The sequence below is a fragment of the Camelus dromedarius genome, chromosome 3 (assembly GCF_036321535.1).
Source record: "Camelus dromedarius isolate mCamDro1 chromosome 3, mCamDro1.pat, whole genome shotgun sequence".
Classification (NCBI taxonomy): Eukaryota; Metazoa; Chordata; class Mammalia; order Artiodactyla; family Camelidae; genus Camelus; species Camelus dromedarius.
In genome coordinates, this window is record NC_087438.1 from 112806688 (window position 1) to 112825323 (window position 18636).

Below are 18636 nucleotides of genomic sequence, written 5' to 3' on the forward strand. Positions count from 1 at the left end.
GAGCCGTCCCCTCTCCTGCCCCACTGGACATAAGTGACACAGATCTGGCCGGAAACTTGAGGATTCTATGCGAAAGGAATCCTACAGCATAATATGGAGGAAGAAATGTTTTTGTAAGACCGTCTGTATTCATCTGTGTCATTGTTCAAAGGCAGTTTAGTGAGTCCAAGTTTGGAAAATAAAGTTTCTTGAAGCAAATCTAGAAATGGATGGTGATCCTAACTAACTAGATAATGAATAACAGTCTGCACACTTCACATATTCAGTTCAAGCATTAATAAAGAAATTTCCACCTAGAAAATGGAATTTTTTTTTTTTTTACAGATTCAGAAAAACTGGGTTCCCAATTCAGACTACCCTATGTGACTTTTGTCATTATCATCTTTTCTGATTCTTATAAAGTAAACCTAATTAAGAACCTCCCTCATTAGTCTTCCAGAAAAATTAGCACAGCTTATGCTAATTACTCCTGCAAAATTTAATAAACTCGTTGAAATGGGAATAGTCTAATGAGGTTTTATTTATTGAACTAAGATAACTCCAAGGAAAAAGGTTAGGACACAAGGATATCCAATGTGGTAATAAAACTACAATTTATTCAATTTCTAAACACGAATTTTATTGCAAACCTTTTAAATTCAAATATGAGTTACTATGTGAATATGTTAAATCAGTCTCCACCTTAATCCAATAACTGCAAGTCATTTTTTGCTTTTTCACTTTAACAATAATTACCACACATAGCCCTTTACCTCAACGATAATGAAATTTGCTGTTATTAGTTCCTGGTCATCAGCTATTAAACATAACATATTTGACTTTTCCCGTGTCTGCACAACTCAAATATCGAGATCAGTGGGCAAGCCTAGTTTATATAATTCTCAATCAAGCCATTTGGCATCAGGCAGAAATACGGCCTGGCGGTCAACCCCAGATGCACATTTCGTACACTTACAGAAATCCTCCTCCAAACTTTTTCCAAGAGATTTGACAAATTGTCACAATTGTAAAAAAAAAAAAAAAAAAAAAAAGTTTGGGTCATATGTTTCTTACTTTGTCGTATGCTATGATAAAAGAATGAAGTGGAAATCCATTTCTAAATCACAGTATTGAACTTCTGATTTTGTTCATTTCACTTTTTTCATAGAGTAGGCCAAGCTGATGTCCCCACACCACTGGCAGCAATAATGCAGCCAAAATTTAGCACAGAAATAGCTTATCCTGCACCACTGCCGTATGACCAGAAAGCCTCTTCTATCAATCCTATAAATAGTTTTCCTGAATAACCACTGCTAAAAGTCTTTTGACTGATAAAAATAGCAGTGTTCTTCCAAAATCCGAAGGACAAGCAAAGGGAGGTAAAAATTATTGGTGCCCAAAAGGTGACTGCGTGTTCAAATTATGCTAAATCCGAACACAAGGATTGCCTGTCCCCTCAGCTCTATAATTGCATATTGTATGCGTCTTGTAAAAACAGTTACTATTGCTACTGAATGCAGGTCCCATAACCTATGTCTGCAAAATATGCAGGGATTCACAATCATAAATCTGAAAGCAAATCAAACCCCAAGCACGTAACGCACATATTATGCAATCGGTAATATAGGATCAAATTGGAAACTATGAAATTCAAACACGGTTGCCATCATATTTTTTTCCCTTTGCAGCAATTTTATGGAATTGAAAAATCTTTTCTGTTTTGCCTTTCCTTGTGTAAGTTCTTTTCCTGTTGTTTCTCTCTCCTCTCATTGTTAAAAATGGAAGTTTCACATATCAGCATAGACAGGACTGGAGCTTTTTAAAACCTCTGGCAGACTGAAGGACAAATAAATTCTGAAGACTCAGATGCAAATGAAAATAGCTGAATGGGGGTTTGCATATCAGCTGGCATCACTGCTTGAAAAGACAGTTCATGGGAGACGGTGGCAGCAGCCAGCAAATTAACATATGCTGGGACCCGTGCAGATACCCTGGGTTTCAACCATTTTTTCAAGTGCTCCTCTCTTAAGAGACCAAGATTGGCTAACACTGTTTTCTACTTTGTCAAACCAAAAAGGAAAAAAAAAAAAATGAAAAGGATAAATGTCATGAGTAATATCTCTAAAGCCACCAACAGTATAAAGTACATACTTATTTTGCCTAAATTGTTTGAACTCCCCCAGCCAAGAAAAGGTTTTAAGTACCCTACTGGGACAGATGCAAGGCGGCAACAATAGAAGCTGCCCTAATGCAATCCAGGTAACCCAATCCTGTTTCAAAAACACGGGCCGGGCTAATTACAGCGCTGCTGAGTCAAGTTTCTTATGCCATCGCAACCCACAGGAACAGGTCAAAATCAAATGTTACTCAAACCACAGTCATATCAACCTCCTATATCAGAGTCACGGCTTAAAACCAAACGAAGAACTTAAAAGCTTAACCCATTCAAAAGCAAAAAAAAAAAAAAAAAAGTGTTTTCATTGCTGGTGGCAAAGTAAGGTTCTTGTCATCATCTAAACCAAAAGAAACTGTGTGGCAGAACCAAATGCTGATAGTTTCAAAGTTTCGAGGACTATTTGGACTGGTCCTTCATCAGAACACTTTCTAACAGAAGGGTTAGAAAAACTTGCTTAACAAATGGTATTTTGAAGAGCTGTTTAAATGAAACAAATAACACAAAGCTTGTATTTATTTATTACCTTATTCATTTGAAGATTTATCTGCCATTGCAGAAGAAATTATGTGAATCGCATGTCTGCTTTTGTAGAAGAACATCCTATTCTAACTCCATGGGCAGCACACAACTTCACTACACGAAACTGCTGATGTGAACTCGGCGTCAAAATTATTCATCCTCATTTACCAAGCAATGGTATATGTTTTCAGTGAATATTAGTGAAAGATACTTAGTTAAAATATCTGATTGACATGTAAGCTTTATAAAGCTACTCGGCAATCAAAATTGTGTTTAAGCCTTAAGAATCCCAAAAGTCAAATTCAACAAGCGATGTTTCGACATAAATTACAATGAAGCAAACGCTTTTTCAGTTAACTGAAAAATGGCAGCGCAAGCTCCCAAAAGGTAGAGAACTGGAAAGATGGGGCAAGAGGGTGGTGGGTAGCTCAAAAATCAGTATTACCAGACTCAAAAGGGACTTTTGTTCAGACGCTGCTTTTCTCAATGAGGGATCAGTCAGCCTTATTTGCAAGACTCTTCCAGCTAGTGGAGGATGCTAGCTCCTTTCTTAGCTGACAACTGACAGTATCTATAAACCTTCCAGGCCATTTAACTCTCAATGAGTAATGCTATGTAACAAATGCTTTATCATACATGTTTCCATACAATGAATTTCAATAATTAAAATGTAAAACGAATATTTGGAATGCAACTTTGCATAATATGTGCACACACTGACTCGAAATTGCACCCAACAACTAAAACAGATTTACTGTTCTACAGTGATTTACTTGGTCATGTCAGATTAGTAATATGGATCTGTTTAAAAACACAATAATTAAGACAAGCAGGATAAATTAATCAACTTACAATGCAGTATGAACTACAATCAAACCCGGGAAATAACTGTAGAAAATCTTGGTTCACAGATCTCTTTAAAGCTGCTTTTATGCACAAATAAAACCTTAAAATGTAGATGGATTACATCCAACAGAACTACTGTAGCTAAAAGTGATAATGATTCAAACATTTTTCAAATAAAACTTAAATATTTATAAGTATCCAACCACATTTCATAAATCACAAATTATTATTATTTTATTTCTGAAGCTTCCTGGCACAGCATGAAGATTGAGCCACAGAAAGTAAAGAAAGAAGAAAATATTCCTTTAGGAGCATGAATCAGACACAAAACTGGAGCAATCCAAGAAAACAGGCCTCCAAAGTACATTCCATATGGCTTTCCCAGGAATCACAAGAGCTCGGCGCAGCTGAAGTCATGACCAACAGGCACATTTCGGCCACATGCCTTCCTAACCCTCACCCACGAGCCACACAAGGCAGGTGTTTCATTATAATGAGGAATAAGGACCCAGTGAAAGTAGAACCATCCCTACCTGTCAATTATCACTGGATCTGAGGGAGTCTCATTTCGGTTGCCACAGCTTTTCTTGTCACAACAGCGGCTATGGAGCAAAAAGCGAGAGGATTTAGTACAACCATTACAATGTAAAATCGTCATTTAGGCAGACAGAAGGTTCAAATTGCTGGGTTGCGAACGCTGGAATTACCACAAAGCCATACCTGGCAATCAACGGATCCCTGGGACAGAAAATTCTATTTGGGTCACCTATGGGTTAATGGCCAGGCTTAACCTCTCCCTGCACAAAGGAGGGAGGGAGAGGGACTCTCACAGAGCCAGCACTGGCAGCCCGAAGATGGGGTCTCCCCATCACTGCCCGCGGCGTTGGAAGGGTTCACTGGGAGATGCATTGTTATTACATCTACCCAATGAGAATATTCCGGGTTGTGGGTGGCTCACACGCTCTTCCCTCAAGATCACACTAATTGTGTGGAACGCGTCAATAATGAGGTATGAGTGATTTCTCCCCCTCCAGTCATCTTGTATTAAATGGATTCCTTTTTCTTCTCCTTTCTCTTTTATGGGAAATGTTTCCTTCCACCACAGCCTTCCCCAAATCCTGAAACTTTGTTTGCTTTCAAACCATCTTCGTGAGAATAAAAGTGCAGCATAATAATTAAGGCAAAGAAGCAAGATAAAAGTGGAGGTCCGCAGGTCCTCTGGCTTTTGTGCCCTGCACCGGCCACTGTTTACGTTTTCTGGGAGCATCATGGACAATTGATCCAAAGGTTAGCAGAGCCCTCACAGTGGACGCTGTTTATTAGGTCCGAGAAAGGGCAGACATGGGCAAACGGAAGGCATCCACTATCAAAATCCCACCCCAGCTGTGACCTTAAGGTTGCCAGTTTTTTCTTAAACTGAGATGCTTCTAAAGGGTGAAAAATTAGGGTTTTAGAAAATTACCCGTAATCAGTGGAAAACTATCCATCTGAGACTTGTTTGCAAATTTAAAAAATGTGTCCATTGGCCAGTCTACACCTAGGGGCACACTATAAAAGCATGTATTTGATCATCAAGGTCAAGGAGATGAGGGAGTTATCTGAGCATTATTTATTACCCTGGGCCACAAATAAAATGCATACTTTTTTCTCCCTTTCTCTTACACAAGCACACACGTATGTACACACACACACATACACACACACACACACACACACACACACAGTCATTAGACTTGGTGAATCATAGAGCCTAAATTTAGAGAGCTGCTGGGGAGAACCAAACATTGAACTTCATTTCCAGGACCCAGAAATACACGCCTGCATAGGGAGTTCCTCCCCAAAGTTGGGAAGTCTCGCTCCTGTCTGTAACCCTATCTCTGAGAAGAGACTCAGCTTCCAAATCTGATGCTCAGTCTGTTTGTCTCTCGTATCTGCAGAAAGCAACAGCAAGAACTTTATCTCCTTTGTCAAGGTCCCAGCTAAAACCACTCCACCCGCTGCAGAGCCTCTCTCTCTTACTGGTTCAAGGAAACTTTTCCTCCTGGTCTGAGTTCTGCTACACTAGCACTTCGGGGATGGGAAGCCCAAGGGATCCCAATACCTAAGAGACAGATAAAGAAACAAGGGAACGAGAAGTACAGTGGTTGGAACGCGTGCAGAAAAATAATCCAAAACCCAAACTCCACCATCCCTGTATTCTCACCACCTACAGCTATATTTCAAAGGCTTGCCAGAAGAGCACGGTGGTTAGGAACACTGGCTTTGCAATCGGAGATGTCTGTGTCACCTCCAGTAAGGTATTCCTCCTGCTGGAGTCTTAACTTCCTCCTTTGTGAAATGGAGCGATTGTTGTACCCACCTCTAAGTGCGGGAGCACAGGTCTCCAAAAGCAGCCGGTTGACAGAGCCCGAGTCCCCTTTACCCAGTGAGAAAAGACATGGATGGAAAGGCCTATTTCTCCTTTCTATTTTCCATTTTTTTCCCCTTTCTTTTTCAAAACAGCGATTAGGCAGAACCCCACTAGTCAAACCCTCACCATTGTCCTGCCCAGAATAAAGGCCCTCCAGGGACTCTTCCAACTCGCGTGATGATAATTTCAGACTGGAATCTACATCTCAAGCCCATGTGACTCTCTCCCCTCATTCCCAAGTCACTTGCATTTCTCGCTTGGACTTCTGCAGTAGCCTCCCATCTGGCCTCCCTGCCTCCACTCTTTACTCACTGCAACAGCCAGAGTGATCTTCTCGAAAGGTCAATGGAACCATGTCCCTTCACTGCGCAAGACCTGTTAACGGCTTCCCAGCACACTCAGAATAAGTCTATGGCATGACATGGTGCCAGGCCACCTCCCACCCTCCTGTTGCTCTCCTCCGACTTGCCAAGCTCCCACCTCACTGGCCAATTTCAGGCTCTCGGATGGGCCACACTCAGTCTGACCTCAGGTTTGGGCCCAGGCAGGCTTCCCAGCCCAGACTACCCCTCCTCCAAGCCCTCTCCAGTTCCCCAGCCTCTTCCCTGACCCTCTTTAGGCCTCAGTCTCTAGCTAGCCTCAGAGAGGCTGGCCCTGACACCAGACAGGTTTCTCCTGGTTTTTCCTTGCAGGGCACTATACACAGTGCAAATTTTATTCTTACATACATATCTGTGTATTTTCTGTTACTGTCTTTCTCCTCCTCTCCCCCCTCCCCCTCTAACCCATATGCTTCATGAAAGAACACACTGTCAATTTTATTTACCTAATGAGGAGTGTAAGGCCTGGGACAGAATAGAGAAGCTCAAATATTGACTGAATGAATGAATGAATGAATGACTTCATGAATGAATGCAATGTTCTGGGGGAAATACAATCCAAGAAAACAGGAAGGTGATTGACAAAGGAAGCCAAGCCGACCCTCCGAGCAGACACGACTGAGGGAAGGAGGGGTCACCCCGCCCCACCCCATGCACCAAAGCCACCTCGCCCAAACAAGCGCCACACTAGGCCTGAGATTTGTCCTTCACCTTAAGCACTGTCTTCATCCCCTTGAAATAAAAGTGCCCTTGAGCTCAGCCAGATGAACTCAAGCACAGCCGAAGTGAGAACCACCCCTCTCTACTGAGCCCCAAGGGACCCAGAGCAAACGGCAGATGTGAAGAAATGTAGAAGGGAGGACAGACTAGAAATAAAATGGGGGTAATAAAGGGAGAGAGAGAAAATACGAATAAAGGGCTAGAGGTCACTTAACATTAAGAGAAAAAAAAAAAAACTTTTTGCAACTATTTAAAATAGCCCAAGAGTTTTCCTGCCTCGCACGCCATGTCACTGCATCACCCAGTCATCATTCCCAAAATGGGATCCCTGGGCTCTGCTTTGCATCTGGGGTGGCGACCAAGTAGTGTCTACAGTTTGAGCCCACTTTAAAAATATATGCATATACAAATACACACGTGTACACACGTACACATGTATGTATGGAATTGGGTGCAGCATTAAAAGGAATGAAGGTGGCTTTGCATACACCATTATCGAAAGAAGTCCACATCATACTGTGACCTGAGAAAGCCACGCTGCAGAAGAGTATGTATGATGCGATCCCATTTCTGGGAGAACAGAATGAAAGAGGGAGAGACAGAGAGGGAGGGAGGGAGGGAGGGGAAGAGACAACCTGTCACAAGCCAGTTCACATTCTCACTTCACTCAAATTCCTGCACAAAGTCACGGCCTCTGACTACCGCAGAGCTCGTGAGCCCCTTATCCTGCTTCACTTTCCTTCCTAGCACTCATCACATCACATATGTGTTTGTCGGCTTCTCTACTGTCTGTCCCTCCATGAGGACAGGGTCTCAGACTGTTTGGTTCTTGCCTCTACGTTTTGTTCATCCCTATCTCCCCAGCAACTAGAACAGGGCCCAGCACATGGGAGGCCCTCTGAAAGCTTCTTTTGTTTTTTGAGTAAATGAATAGACCCTTCCAAGAAATAACCTACAGGAAGTGGAATACATGGGGAAGAACAGAGGCTATATATTTTATTGCCATACTCCCACTGTCTTCTGCTTTGAATCACAATCTTATTTTCCTGTTAAAAAACTAAAAATCAACTGCAAGTTGGGGAAAGAAGATTTTCCCTTAGGCTGAACTGACATCTAACCCTCTGAAGCTTCCTAGTTCTAACCCAGAGCCGAGCAGAGTAAGGACCCATCTTCCTTCCCCGTGACAGTCTTTCTTGCCTTCTCTTTCCTCCCGTCTCCAAGCTGAATTGCTCCCTAGTTCCCTCTACTGAACACGGAAGGACCAAGAAAGGTGGGTAGCAACCTCCACCACACACAAGACAGGCATTAACCAAGAAGGACTGGATGAAGGCGAGAACAGATTCACTTGTGTTTAAGGCAGGAGAGGGCTCAGGCTGAAATAATGCAGTGGAAGGAACAACAGACACAAAGGCACTTCAAGGGAAAAGCTACCCTGTTGACAAAAGAAATCACAGTGATAATCCCGTCCTCATTGCTGTGTGACTGGTAGATCTTCAACCTTCCAAACGGCGTTTTCTAGGCTCCCGCTATGTGTGCCAGGCACCGCACCAGGCACAGACCTGCCATTTGCTCCGTAAAGTAGGCGTCTATTGGGGGACTTGGAGTTTCCTAGTTTGCTTTGTCACAGAGCAGGACTCCCTTTATTTCACATCCCTTCTTGACCTGCAACCCAAGGAGCAGGAGAGCAATGTGGCCCATCACAGGAGTGGGTCCCCAGCACCTGGGGACCTACATACACTGTGGACTCCAAACACAGCAGCCTTTTCCCCAGCAAGCCTATGCACCCCTCGGACAATTCTGCACACCCAGGGAAGAGCACACTTGTGAGTCTCAGCCTTTGCAGCCTAACACACGTGGTGTATCTCTAGTGAGCGTCTGACACGCAGCTTCATAAATCGGGGCAAGAAATATCGACCTGCTTCCTGGTCCCGGGACCTGCAGCTCCTCATCTTCAGGATGTGGAACCTCTTCCCATAAGGAGAAGCGCTGTCAACCACAGAAAAGCAGCGTCTCCATCTCCAAGCTTTACAACAAAAAAATAAGATGATCTTCCCCATTTAGCCAAAGTGGCTGGAGAGTGAGATATGTAAATTATCTAAATAGTCTGATTAACAGTGATAAGAATAAGTCCATCCTCTCTGTCAGTTACTGATATTATCAAGTTTTCCCATTCTTAAAAAAAAAGAGGAAGACTCACTCCTTGTTTTCTCTAGAGTTGGTTTCTTCCCTGCCCAGCTTTCTCCTCGCCAGTCACCAGCACTCCTGGCCACCTGAACCTCATAAAACCTGGCTTTGCTGCCACAGCGCCTATTTGAACGTCCTCTCCTGCAGTTCACCAGTGACCCCCTGGTGCTCTTCTCAGTCCTCACGTCCATCTGGATTTCCCTACACTTACTACACAATGGCGCTCTGTCTCTGAAACTCCCTTCTTTTGTTTCTATGCCCTGTATGCTCAAGGTTCTTTTTTTTTTTTTTTTTTCCGTAAATCTCGAACACTCTAAACAGGATCTTTCGCCAGGAACGTACCCACGGTCTCTTCCCCTTCTATTCCCCCATCCTTGTTGGTCCCATGTAAGCCCACAGCTTCACCTCTCACCTTTGAGAAAAGATCCCTGAAGTTCGTGATCCTTCTCCCTGACTCTCTGCCCAGCTCCAGGCCACAGGCCCACCATCTGCAGACCTCTCCCTAGGAAATCCTGCGGGCACCGCCCACAAACAGACCAAAACACTCCTTCATGCATCCTCCAAGATCCCCGTCCTGTCTCACCCTCCTCCCCATTCCTGCAGCTACAACCACCTGCAAGTACATCCTCCCTTCCCTGAGCCGCGGTCCCTGGCCTCACCTCTCACCCCGGCCCACAGTGCAGTCTAACTTGCTCCCTGCTCCCGGGTCCCATCTCCTGGGCTAGCCTGGAGGCTCTCCTACAGCAGGCGCCAGCTCCATTTGGCTCTGCACGCCACAGTGCTTTGCATACAGTAGGTGCTAAAAGAATGAAAATATCCTTAACCACCACACCAAGAGCAAGCAAAGTATGTTAATGTTTTAGTAGACACTTCACTTCCTTTCAAGGTTCTCTTACCATTTGCTCCTCCGAGCAGCTATGCACCACGTACTTAGCTCGACACTGCAAGACACGGCTGCTGCTGCCACTGCTTCTACTGTTTCTGTTAATCTCTTTTGAAAATTTTTAATTTTTTTATTCTTTTTAATTTTTATTTATTTGGGGGGGGGTAATTAGGTTTATTTACTTATTTATGTTTAGAGGACATACCGGGGATTGAACCCAGGACCTTGTGCTTGCTAAGCACGGGCTCTGCCACTTGAGCTACACCCTCCCCCTGGCTTCTGTTAATCTTACCACTAATACTACTGCTGCTACTACTAATAATAACAAGAGACATTCAGTGCCTACTAGGTGTCAGGTACCGTGACAAGCACTTATGGGGATTATAGCATTTAACCTTCACCACCATCCCATGAGAGAAGCAGTGGTTTCTCCCCATTTCACACGTGGGGCAACCAAAGCAGAGAGGAAAACTGAGTAACTTCTTTGTCTTCAAGGAGCACTTAGTCCAGCAAAAGAAGGCAGGCCCTGGACACACAGTGACAATGTGAGGAGCGGTACGAAGGAAAAGCACAGGATATCACGGGAATGCCTAACAAGGGGACCTCACTCAGGCCACGGGCCACGGACGCTTTCCTAAAGGAACCACGCGTCAGTGGGAACCTGAAGGACAAAATCAGGATGAGCCAGCAAAAGAGGAAGGAAGAACAAGCCACACCAAGGGACCAGGCTAGCCCTGGGAACGCATGGTCCGCAAGAGGTTAGGCACTGACAATGGAAAGAGAATGTTTTCTTCAACAGAGCACTGGTCCCTGCAGCCGTCCTGTGCACTGGAAAGGGAGCCAACCTGCTGTGCCCTGTCTGCGAGGCTGGGCCCTGCACTCACCTCCCAAGCATGGTCTCCATTTCCCAGTCACACTTTAAACACAGGGTGTGGGGATGCATTTGTAATCAAATTCTTTGTGGAATGAATCCTACTTATAAAAACCCTTCATGGGGCCATATTTTTAAAGGACTATTAACAAAACGTAATGATGATTGGTGTGATAGATTCCAGTTTACCAAAAGTGCAGAACCTCTCCCAGAATTCCATAGAAAGAGGGCTGTGCCATCAAGTCAAAGGGGTTTTGTCTCAAAGAAAGACAATAATTATAATCCAATGACGGCAGGTCCTTTAGACAAATCATGCAATGGGGCTACCCTCTCAAAAGAACAAAATAGATTTTTAAAATTCGCAACGATTTAAGGTACAATTCCTTGGTTTATTTGTTTGTTTTAATTTTTCTTTTTCCTTTGCCCACAACAAAACAGAATCATCCCAAGCCCTTTCCTGCCGATCTAAATTCTGTGTCTCCTTTACCATAGCTCCAATGTGCTATAAATATACCTCTTTTGTGACATAAACGCAAAGTTTTATTGTGCCGTTAGCCTTGATAGAAAGCACTGCAGAAAGTTGTTTAGAAATTAAATATCTAAAACAAGCTATTTTAAAATCCAGGGCCCTCACTATTTCATGTCTGCAATGAAGAAATTTCATCTTGGGGAGAGGAAGCTGTCTTTCACACCATATGGTTAATGGTGGTGCATAGCAATTAGCCAGGCTGATTAATGGTGAACAGACTCTAATTTTATGCTTATAATTGAGCCTGCATTTGCACCCCTGGTGCAAATTCAGCACATCCCAACTTCCACTTACAACAGGCAAGAAATCAAGAGAAATAGGATGGTGTGGAAAGTGAGAATTTTTTTCCTAAAGCCCCCTAAAGAGCATCAGATTTGCAATTTAAAAGACTGTTAGCCACACAATAGATGACAGGCTTGTGTAATAGGGTCATGGCAGTCTGGTAAACAAACAGTACCCCTTACACGGCTATAGGCTGCCAGGAAAACCGTCATCTGTAACATTAGCAGGATGACATTCTGAATATGGCTTTTCCCTCTTAGCCACGCAGTACAAACATCATTTGCCTTCAGTGGCTTGAGAATTTTATTTTTGCTATTTTTATGTTTCTGAAAAATAGAACATAAGCAGTTAAACACACCAGCCAGCATAATAAAGAGCTTTGGACCAATGAATTTTAAGAACAAGAAAAAATATAAACTGCATTAATAGCGGGTAGGCTTGTGTGTGAAAGGCATAATATATCTTTAAGTCTTTTTAAGAATAGAATTATTTCTAGCATAGTCCAAACATGTACAGATATGAGATGCAAATCTATGATTTATAGATATTCGCTGGCCTGTTGGTTAAGATCTGTCTTACTGTCTGTCTCCTATTTGCTAGAATCCCATGTAATAGGACATGGAAGATTCATTTGAATGACATGCTAATTGTGGGAAGCTAAAACAGAGATATGGCTGGAAAAATAGTAATGCAAAAGAGGCCATTTGTTTTCATGCTTTTCAGAATACTTTCTACTCGTGCGATTCTGCAAAGTGTAACTCAGCTTTAATTGTGCGATTGTTGTATACAGGATGACTCTAATTTTGTCTAATAATATCTTCTGAGAAATCTGACTCTGCTTTTGGATTTTTTTACTGCTTTAAAGTTAGAGAAAAGCAACCTGTTTTTGGAATAATTAACAAGTTTTACAAATCGCTGAAGCGAAAACTTGTGAAACTCCTGTGTATTTTAGAATAATATATTAGAATATGGTTTTTCAAGGAAGAAAAGGAAATTCTGATATACATACAAAATATAGAGAAGTTAATATTGGGGAGTTCGCTAAGCAAACACGTTCAGCCCTTTCCTGTTTTATTTCCACCTGTGGAGTTTTCGGATCACTTTGCCCACAAGCCCACGAGCAGCAAATACAGTCCACCCAGGCCGATGTGGTAGCTGGAAGCCCCAAACAGACTGGTCAGTCTCAGTCAGGAGCCAAGCATGCTTTGTACCAGGAGAGCCTGCGTGGCTAACAAAGCAATTAGTAGCCCTTCCTTGATGCAGAGTGTCATCGTCATGCTTTATCCAATTACTCAGACTGTATCGGAAGCGAAGGCCCAGGGTTACTTTACGAAGAATAAGAATCCGAAACTGCAAGTTGAAAGGCGGTTCTCTGGTTTACTCTCTCCCATGTGGAGGGTTGGCTGAGGCCATGGAAGTGAATGTGGTCTGCTTGCCCGGTTTCACATGTAGCTTCAGGCAAAAAATAAAGAAACTCATTTCTGGACGACATGAATTTTTGTACCTTTCAGGGACTCATCTTTGCCATTCTTCCGAAAGCTCACTACCAGCAAGAAATATTAGTTACACTGCCATAGTTACATACAAGGTAACTAAGGTTAAGAAATCAGATGCAAGAGGGGAAAAAAGCAACCACACTCAGCTTAAGGGGGAATGATGATTGTGCACGGATGGCCATATTTTTAAGTGGGAGAATTAAAAAGGGGAACTGTAACTTTCAAGTCTTATCCAAACAGAGGCTTCTGCTGACATCAATAGAACTCTTACTCATTTTACTAGCAATGCAGTTGAGTGCATAAATTAACACTAAAAGGGTTATATTGTATTTTATCCGATTGAAAGGAAGAAGGGGAGGGCAATGCTTTGTGCCCATTAACAGTGTGATTTCAAAATGGAAATGTATGTCTTTTTAGGATGAAATCTAATAAATAATTGAGAACCACCGTGATGCCTGACACGTTGCTACCAAATACTCACATCTAACATTTTTTAGATTGTCTAGTAGAAGCAAGATAAATATACACCCAAAAATCGACCTGAATTCACCTAGATTTGGGATACAAATTCACCTTCTCTTTGCTAATTAAAAGGGACAAAACAAGGTGTTTCTTACCTGCACATGATCTCGTGTGTGAGCAAGACTCGGCACATTTCTGGGTTCTTGTCTTGGCCTTCATATACTATGGCCTGTAAAAAAAGGCAAGATTTGAGCTAAGAATGGAACCCAGTAGCAGAGAACAAACTATCACAGGTGAGTTCTTGACCATCCAGCAATGCCACAGGCCAATTAGCTTTCAGAGCCCAAGGCCTCACTGGGCTGATTGTTTCAAGACCTGTCGTTAAGGGTCAACCCCAATCGAGTGGAAGGGGGTGTGTTCCTCCGTGTCCTATGAGCCACCTTATTATGAAGCACATCTTTGGATCCGTGTATGAGTTGTCATCAAGACAACCACAGTTCTCCTTTCAATTCAGATTAAAAATAATTCTAATCAATGGAGAGGAAAAAAATCTGGTAGGTTTAGCAGATTGAGAAACTAGTGATTTAAAATACAGAAAAGCACATGGATTTGATTTTTAAATGATTCGTGTTTATCGCCTTGTTTTACTGTTTCCAGCTCCAGCATGCAGTGCTCCAGCGGTAACTGGTGGAAAACAAGGGAGCGTTGGGGTTAATGAGTCCCCTCGCTAACTGTGTCCTGTTTGAGATGATTCATCAATCAGGGGGAACCCTTTATCCCACCTACAAGCCAAAAACATGCGCCCTCCAGGTCCAAACATACCCCCCTAACAGCGATACTCACCAGCACATGCTGGGAAGGTGGGGAAGGAGGGTTAAGCCATGGTTCTCTCCCTCAACTAAGAAACAGCATATCTGACTTTCAAAATCTGGAGTCACAAACCAACTCACTAGTGAAGATTTTCTGTCTGCTTTCAGTTATATGTGTACAAACATTTTGCTTAAGGTCACCAGGAAGCTTCCCTGGAACCTCAGCTTCCTAGAAGATCTCCATGTCCTCACTTGGGCCAAAGAAACATGCACAGCTTTCAGTAGAGGAAGGCTCTGCATGGAGATACATTTTAACTAACTTAACACTGTATCACTGCATAATAGTAAAATAACACAGCTTCAAATTGTTGATAGAATTACTTTCACACATTCAGATAACTCTCAATTTCTTGGTGATGAAACTACTTAAATTAACCAGAGACTAACCACCCTTTTATAGGACACAGGAAGTGCAGCAACTAACTTGTGGTTGGCTGGAACATGCTATGTTTATGAACCTGAGTCTTTGAGAACCATAAATGATGGGGGACAGCTTATGACACAGTGTGTGCAGACCCTCGGAGCAAGCTCTGCTTATGGTACCTAACTCCATTACAAAGCAAAAATTGCAACAAATATAAAAATGCTAAAAAGTATCTGCATAAGGAGAAAACATTTCTGTACCATTAGACCTTCAAAAGCTTTTTTTGGTTAGCCTGTTATAATTCTGTATTTTTTTAATGTTTTATTTTGACATAATTCTAGACTTAAAAGAAAAGTTGCAAGAATATATAAAGAATTCCAAAATACTCTTTACCCAGATGCCTCAAATTCATAAATTTGCTTTATTCTTTTTTCTGTCTGTTTGCTTTCCCTGAACCATTTATTAGTTAATTGCAGACATGCCCTAAATACTTCTGTATGTACTTCCCTGAAACAAGGAATTCTCTTACATAACCATAGCAGCACAATGCCTGAATCAGAAAATTAACACTGATACAAAAACTTAATGTAAACATTTATTGAGAATTTTCCAATTACCTAATAATGTCCTTTATAGAAAAAAAAAGAAAAATTTTAATACCAATTACTGCATTCAGTTGTCATGTCTCCTTTAATAAGGAACATTCCTGAGCCTTTGTGTTTCATGACATTGACATTGTTGAAGAATATAGGCCAGTCATTTTGTAGAATATCCTCAATCTGAGTATGTCTGATGTCTCCTCAGACTTAAAGTTATGCAGCTTAGGGCTGGAACACCACAGACGCAATGCCAAGTTCTCCCAGTGTCATATCACACTGTAACTAGCTCCATCAATGGCAGTCAACTCTGACCACTTGGTTACGGGGGTGCCTGCCACCAGAGATCACAGCCAAATTCCCGTACTGTGAAGTTAATATTCACCTTATGTAATTCATAACTGTCTTCTGGGGAAATCATCTAGATTATTTTAATGCAGTATTGCTCAAATTTTCACCCATTAGTTTTAGCATGCACAGATGATGGCATTCTTAAAAGACCTTTTAAATATCCAAGAAGTTTCTTTACTCAAGAAAATGCATTAAGTCAATCGAAAATGTTTTAAAAAAACAAAACGTGTATCTCGCTACTTTATGTATTGCAATCTCTGCTAAAAAAAAAAATCAAAGAAACACTGTAAACAACTGATTAAATCTCATACACGGTGCTAAAAAATTCTAATCATGCATTTCTGCGAAATCCTATTATCACTACATGTTTTGTATGTTCTCTTAATACCCCTGACAACCTCTGTTTCAACTTTAGTTTTCTGTCATGCTAAACTAATACAAGTAATTTGATAAATAAAATTCACAGGTATTAATGGGGTTTTCCCTCTTGTTTAAAAAAAATGGCTTTTTTGGGGGGGAAGGAGTATCAGTTACATCAGACTTTCTCATTTTGATTCTTTCTAGATAAGACCAATATTATTTTTACTGAGGCTGCTGGTTCTACTGAAATCAGTGGGCCCGTGATAATGCTCAATTAAAGATATGCTGCAGTGAAAAAATGTTGATGGCGCCCCCAAACAGCAGGTGATCTGCAGACTCCCAGGAGCCCCATGCTTTTATCTTTGGTGACTGAACATCCCTTGTGGAAGGCCCAGGGCCTCTGTTGTGCCTCTCTATCAGATATCAACCTGACACTCCGCTTCTGGCAGCAGAGTCAAAATGGAGACTCTCTAAATCAAGCAGAGAAAAATGAAAGCATGAGTTTGGATTTTCCCAGAAATAAGTGAGGAATTCTGGGGAGGGGGGGAACCATGACGTTTCTGCTGTCCCTTTCCTCGGGGCCTCAACAGAACAAAGTTTTCAGCACATCAACAACAGAAAAAGAAGTGTTTGCTGCTTCTGTGGCTTCTGAAATAAAAGCAAGTGACATGGAGAGTCTTTGCCCTCTCTTGGGGAGGAGAACTAAAATCCTGGAAATAGGGTAATCTAGAGCCTCAGCCTAATAGAGCTAGCTATCAAGTGGAACTCCATCAAAGGCAGATACACCTCCCTCGCTAAGCAGTTTTTGTTACTGAAAAGGCTCGTTCACACACACACACACGCACACACACAATGATAAAAGTAGGGTCCAAGAAATCAAACTTCTGATGAGATTCAACAGAAGAAAACAGGATAAATCTATTTTGATGAAAGTCTCTGCTGCAGAGGGCGACAATAAGACAGACTTAAAAATGCCACCAAGCTGTCCCTCCAGCTCACACACGCATCAAACCTCTACCAACTACATTTAGTACACATGACAAGATGGAGTCACAGTACGCAAACCCAGATTTTACGCCTAAAAGGCTCCTTGAACAGCAACTCAGGGAGAAGTTTCTGCTTTTCTTTCTAATTTGAATATGTGCCTCGGTGGGGTGTGAGTGAAGCTCATTGAGGCTGGATCAGCTGGGAGATTACAGAAGCATATGAACAGCATTGACTACTTTAAGTGAAACCATTTTAATAGACAGCTGGTTTAGGATGCAGACAATGGAACACCAAGAAGAAGGCTTATTTCCACCCTCCATAGTAAATCACATGTCTGCTCACTGTAAGAAAAGTAGTATGCTGTGAGAGAAACAAACACAACAGTGGTTTAAATAAATCAGTGTGCTTATCAGGACTAAGGATGGAGGCCTGTATAGAGATGGGCAGGAGGGGGAAAGAACGTATATAAAATACATTACTTAAATAAATGAATTGATGGTGAAGCAAGTTGAGATTCTAACCAAAGAAACAAAAAAATATGGTATCAAGTAGAAAATGATGTTTACGCTAATCTTGCCAACGGCAAATAAATCCCTAAGGTGGCAGGAACGCTTGTGCAGGAAGGAAAGTAAAAGAATAAACAGCACGAACTTCATCTCAACTTTAAAAACCTGGTGAAACTGACAAACAAGTTGTCAAAACTTGTCATATTTGGAGCGGATTTATTTTTCTGAATATACTAGCCTCCTTTTTCTTAATGTTCTCTGATAAGCATAAAGAAAATATCACAACTATTTTTAATGCTCTATTAACTTTCGGATTGAGTTTTTTTTTCAAGAATTTTTTTTTTATATAATTAACAAGAAAGAAGGAAAAATAGGACTTGTTAAACTTTCACATCCTTACACAACAACAGCACCAGGTTTACTGCGAGAGGAGAAAATGCCATTAATTTCAAATGCCCAATTACACATTACCCTACACCATCTTTGAAAGGAAATAAATCAGTTAACAGAAAAAATCTGCCTCAGTTGCCACTGTTTTAGACGCATCTTGGGAAGTGTGGTTCACTTCTGCTTTTCTAAAATATCACTAAAATATCTTAAAAGTTAATTGAAACTTGCTATGGATAAAGACCACACGGTATGATGAAAAATACATGGTGAACGTATACCAGAATCACGCTACCAGGGGATGCCAGAGGAAATACAGAGGATCCAGCACAGCTTTTCTTTGTTTACTTTTCTGATAGTTTTAACTCTTTGCGTTCCCTGCCAAAAGCAAGTGGACAAAGAATACTTTTGACTTTGTTTCATTGAAACCCGAAAGGGTTTTAGGAACAAAATGTTTTCATTAGAAGTCTTTCTTGGCT

The 18636-nt window shown here is 41.8% G+C and overlaps 1 protein-coding gene across 13 annotated transcripts in view; it reads right to left on the reverse strand.

The window, feature by feature from the left end:
* Positions 1–18636, reverse strand: part of EBF1 (EBF transcription factor 1) — a 384787-nt gene that overhangs the window by 351028 nt on the left and 15123 nt on the right. For all 13 annotated transcript variants that reach the window (XM_064484498.1, XM_064484499.1, XM_064484497.1 and 10 more), the window contains 2 exons: positions 13893–13966; positions 4054–4122 (listed from right to left, as the gene is read on the reverse strand). In XM_064484498.1, the coding sequence (XP_064340568.1) occupies positions 4054–4122; positions 13893–13966 (143 nt within the window). The remainder of the gene's footprint in view (positions 1–4053; positions 4123–13892; positions 13967–18636) is intronic.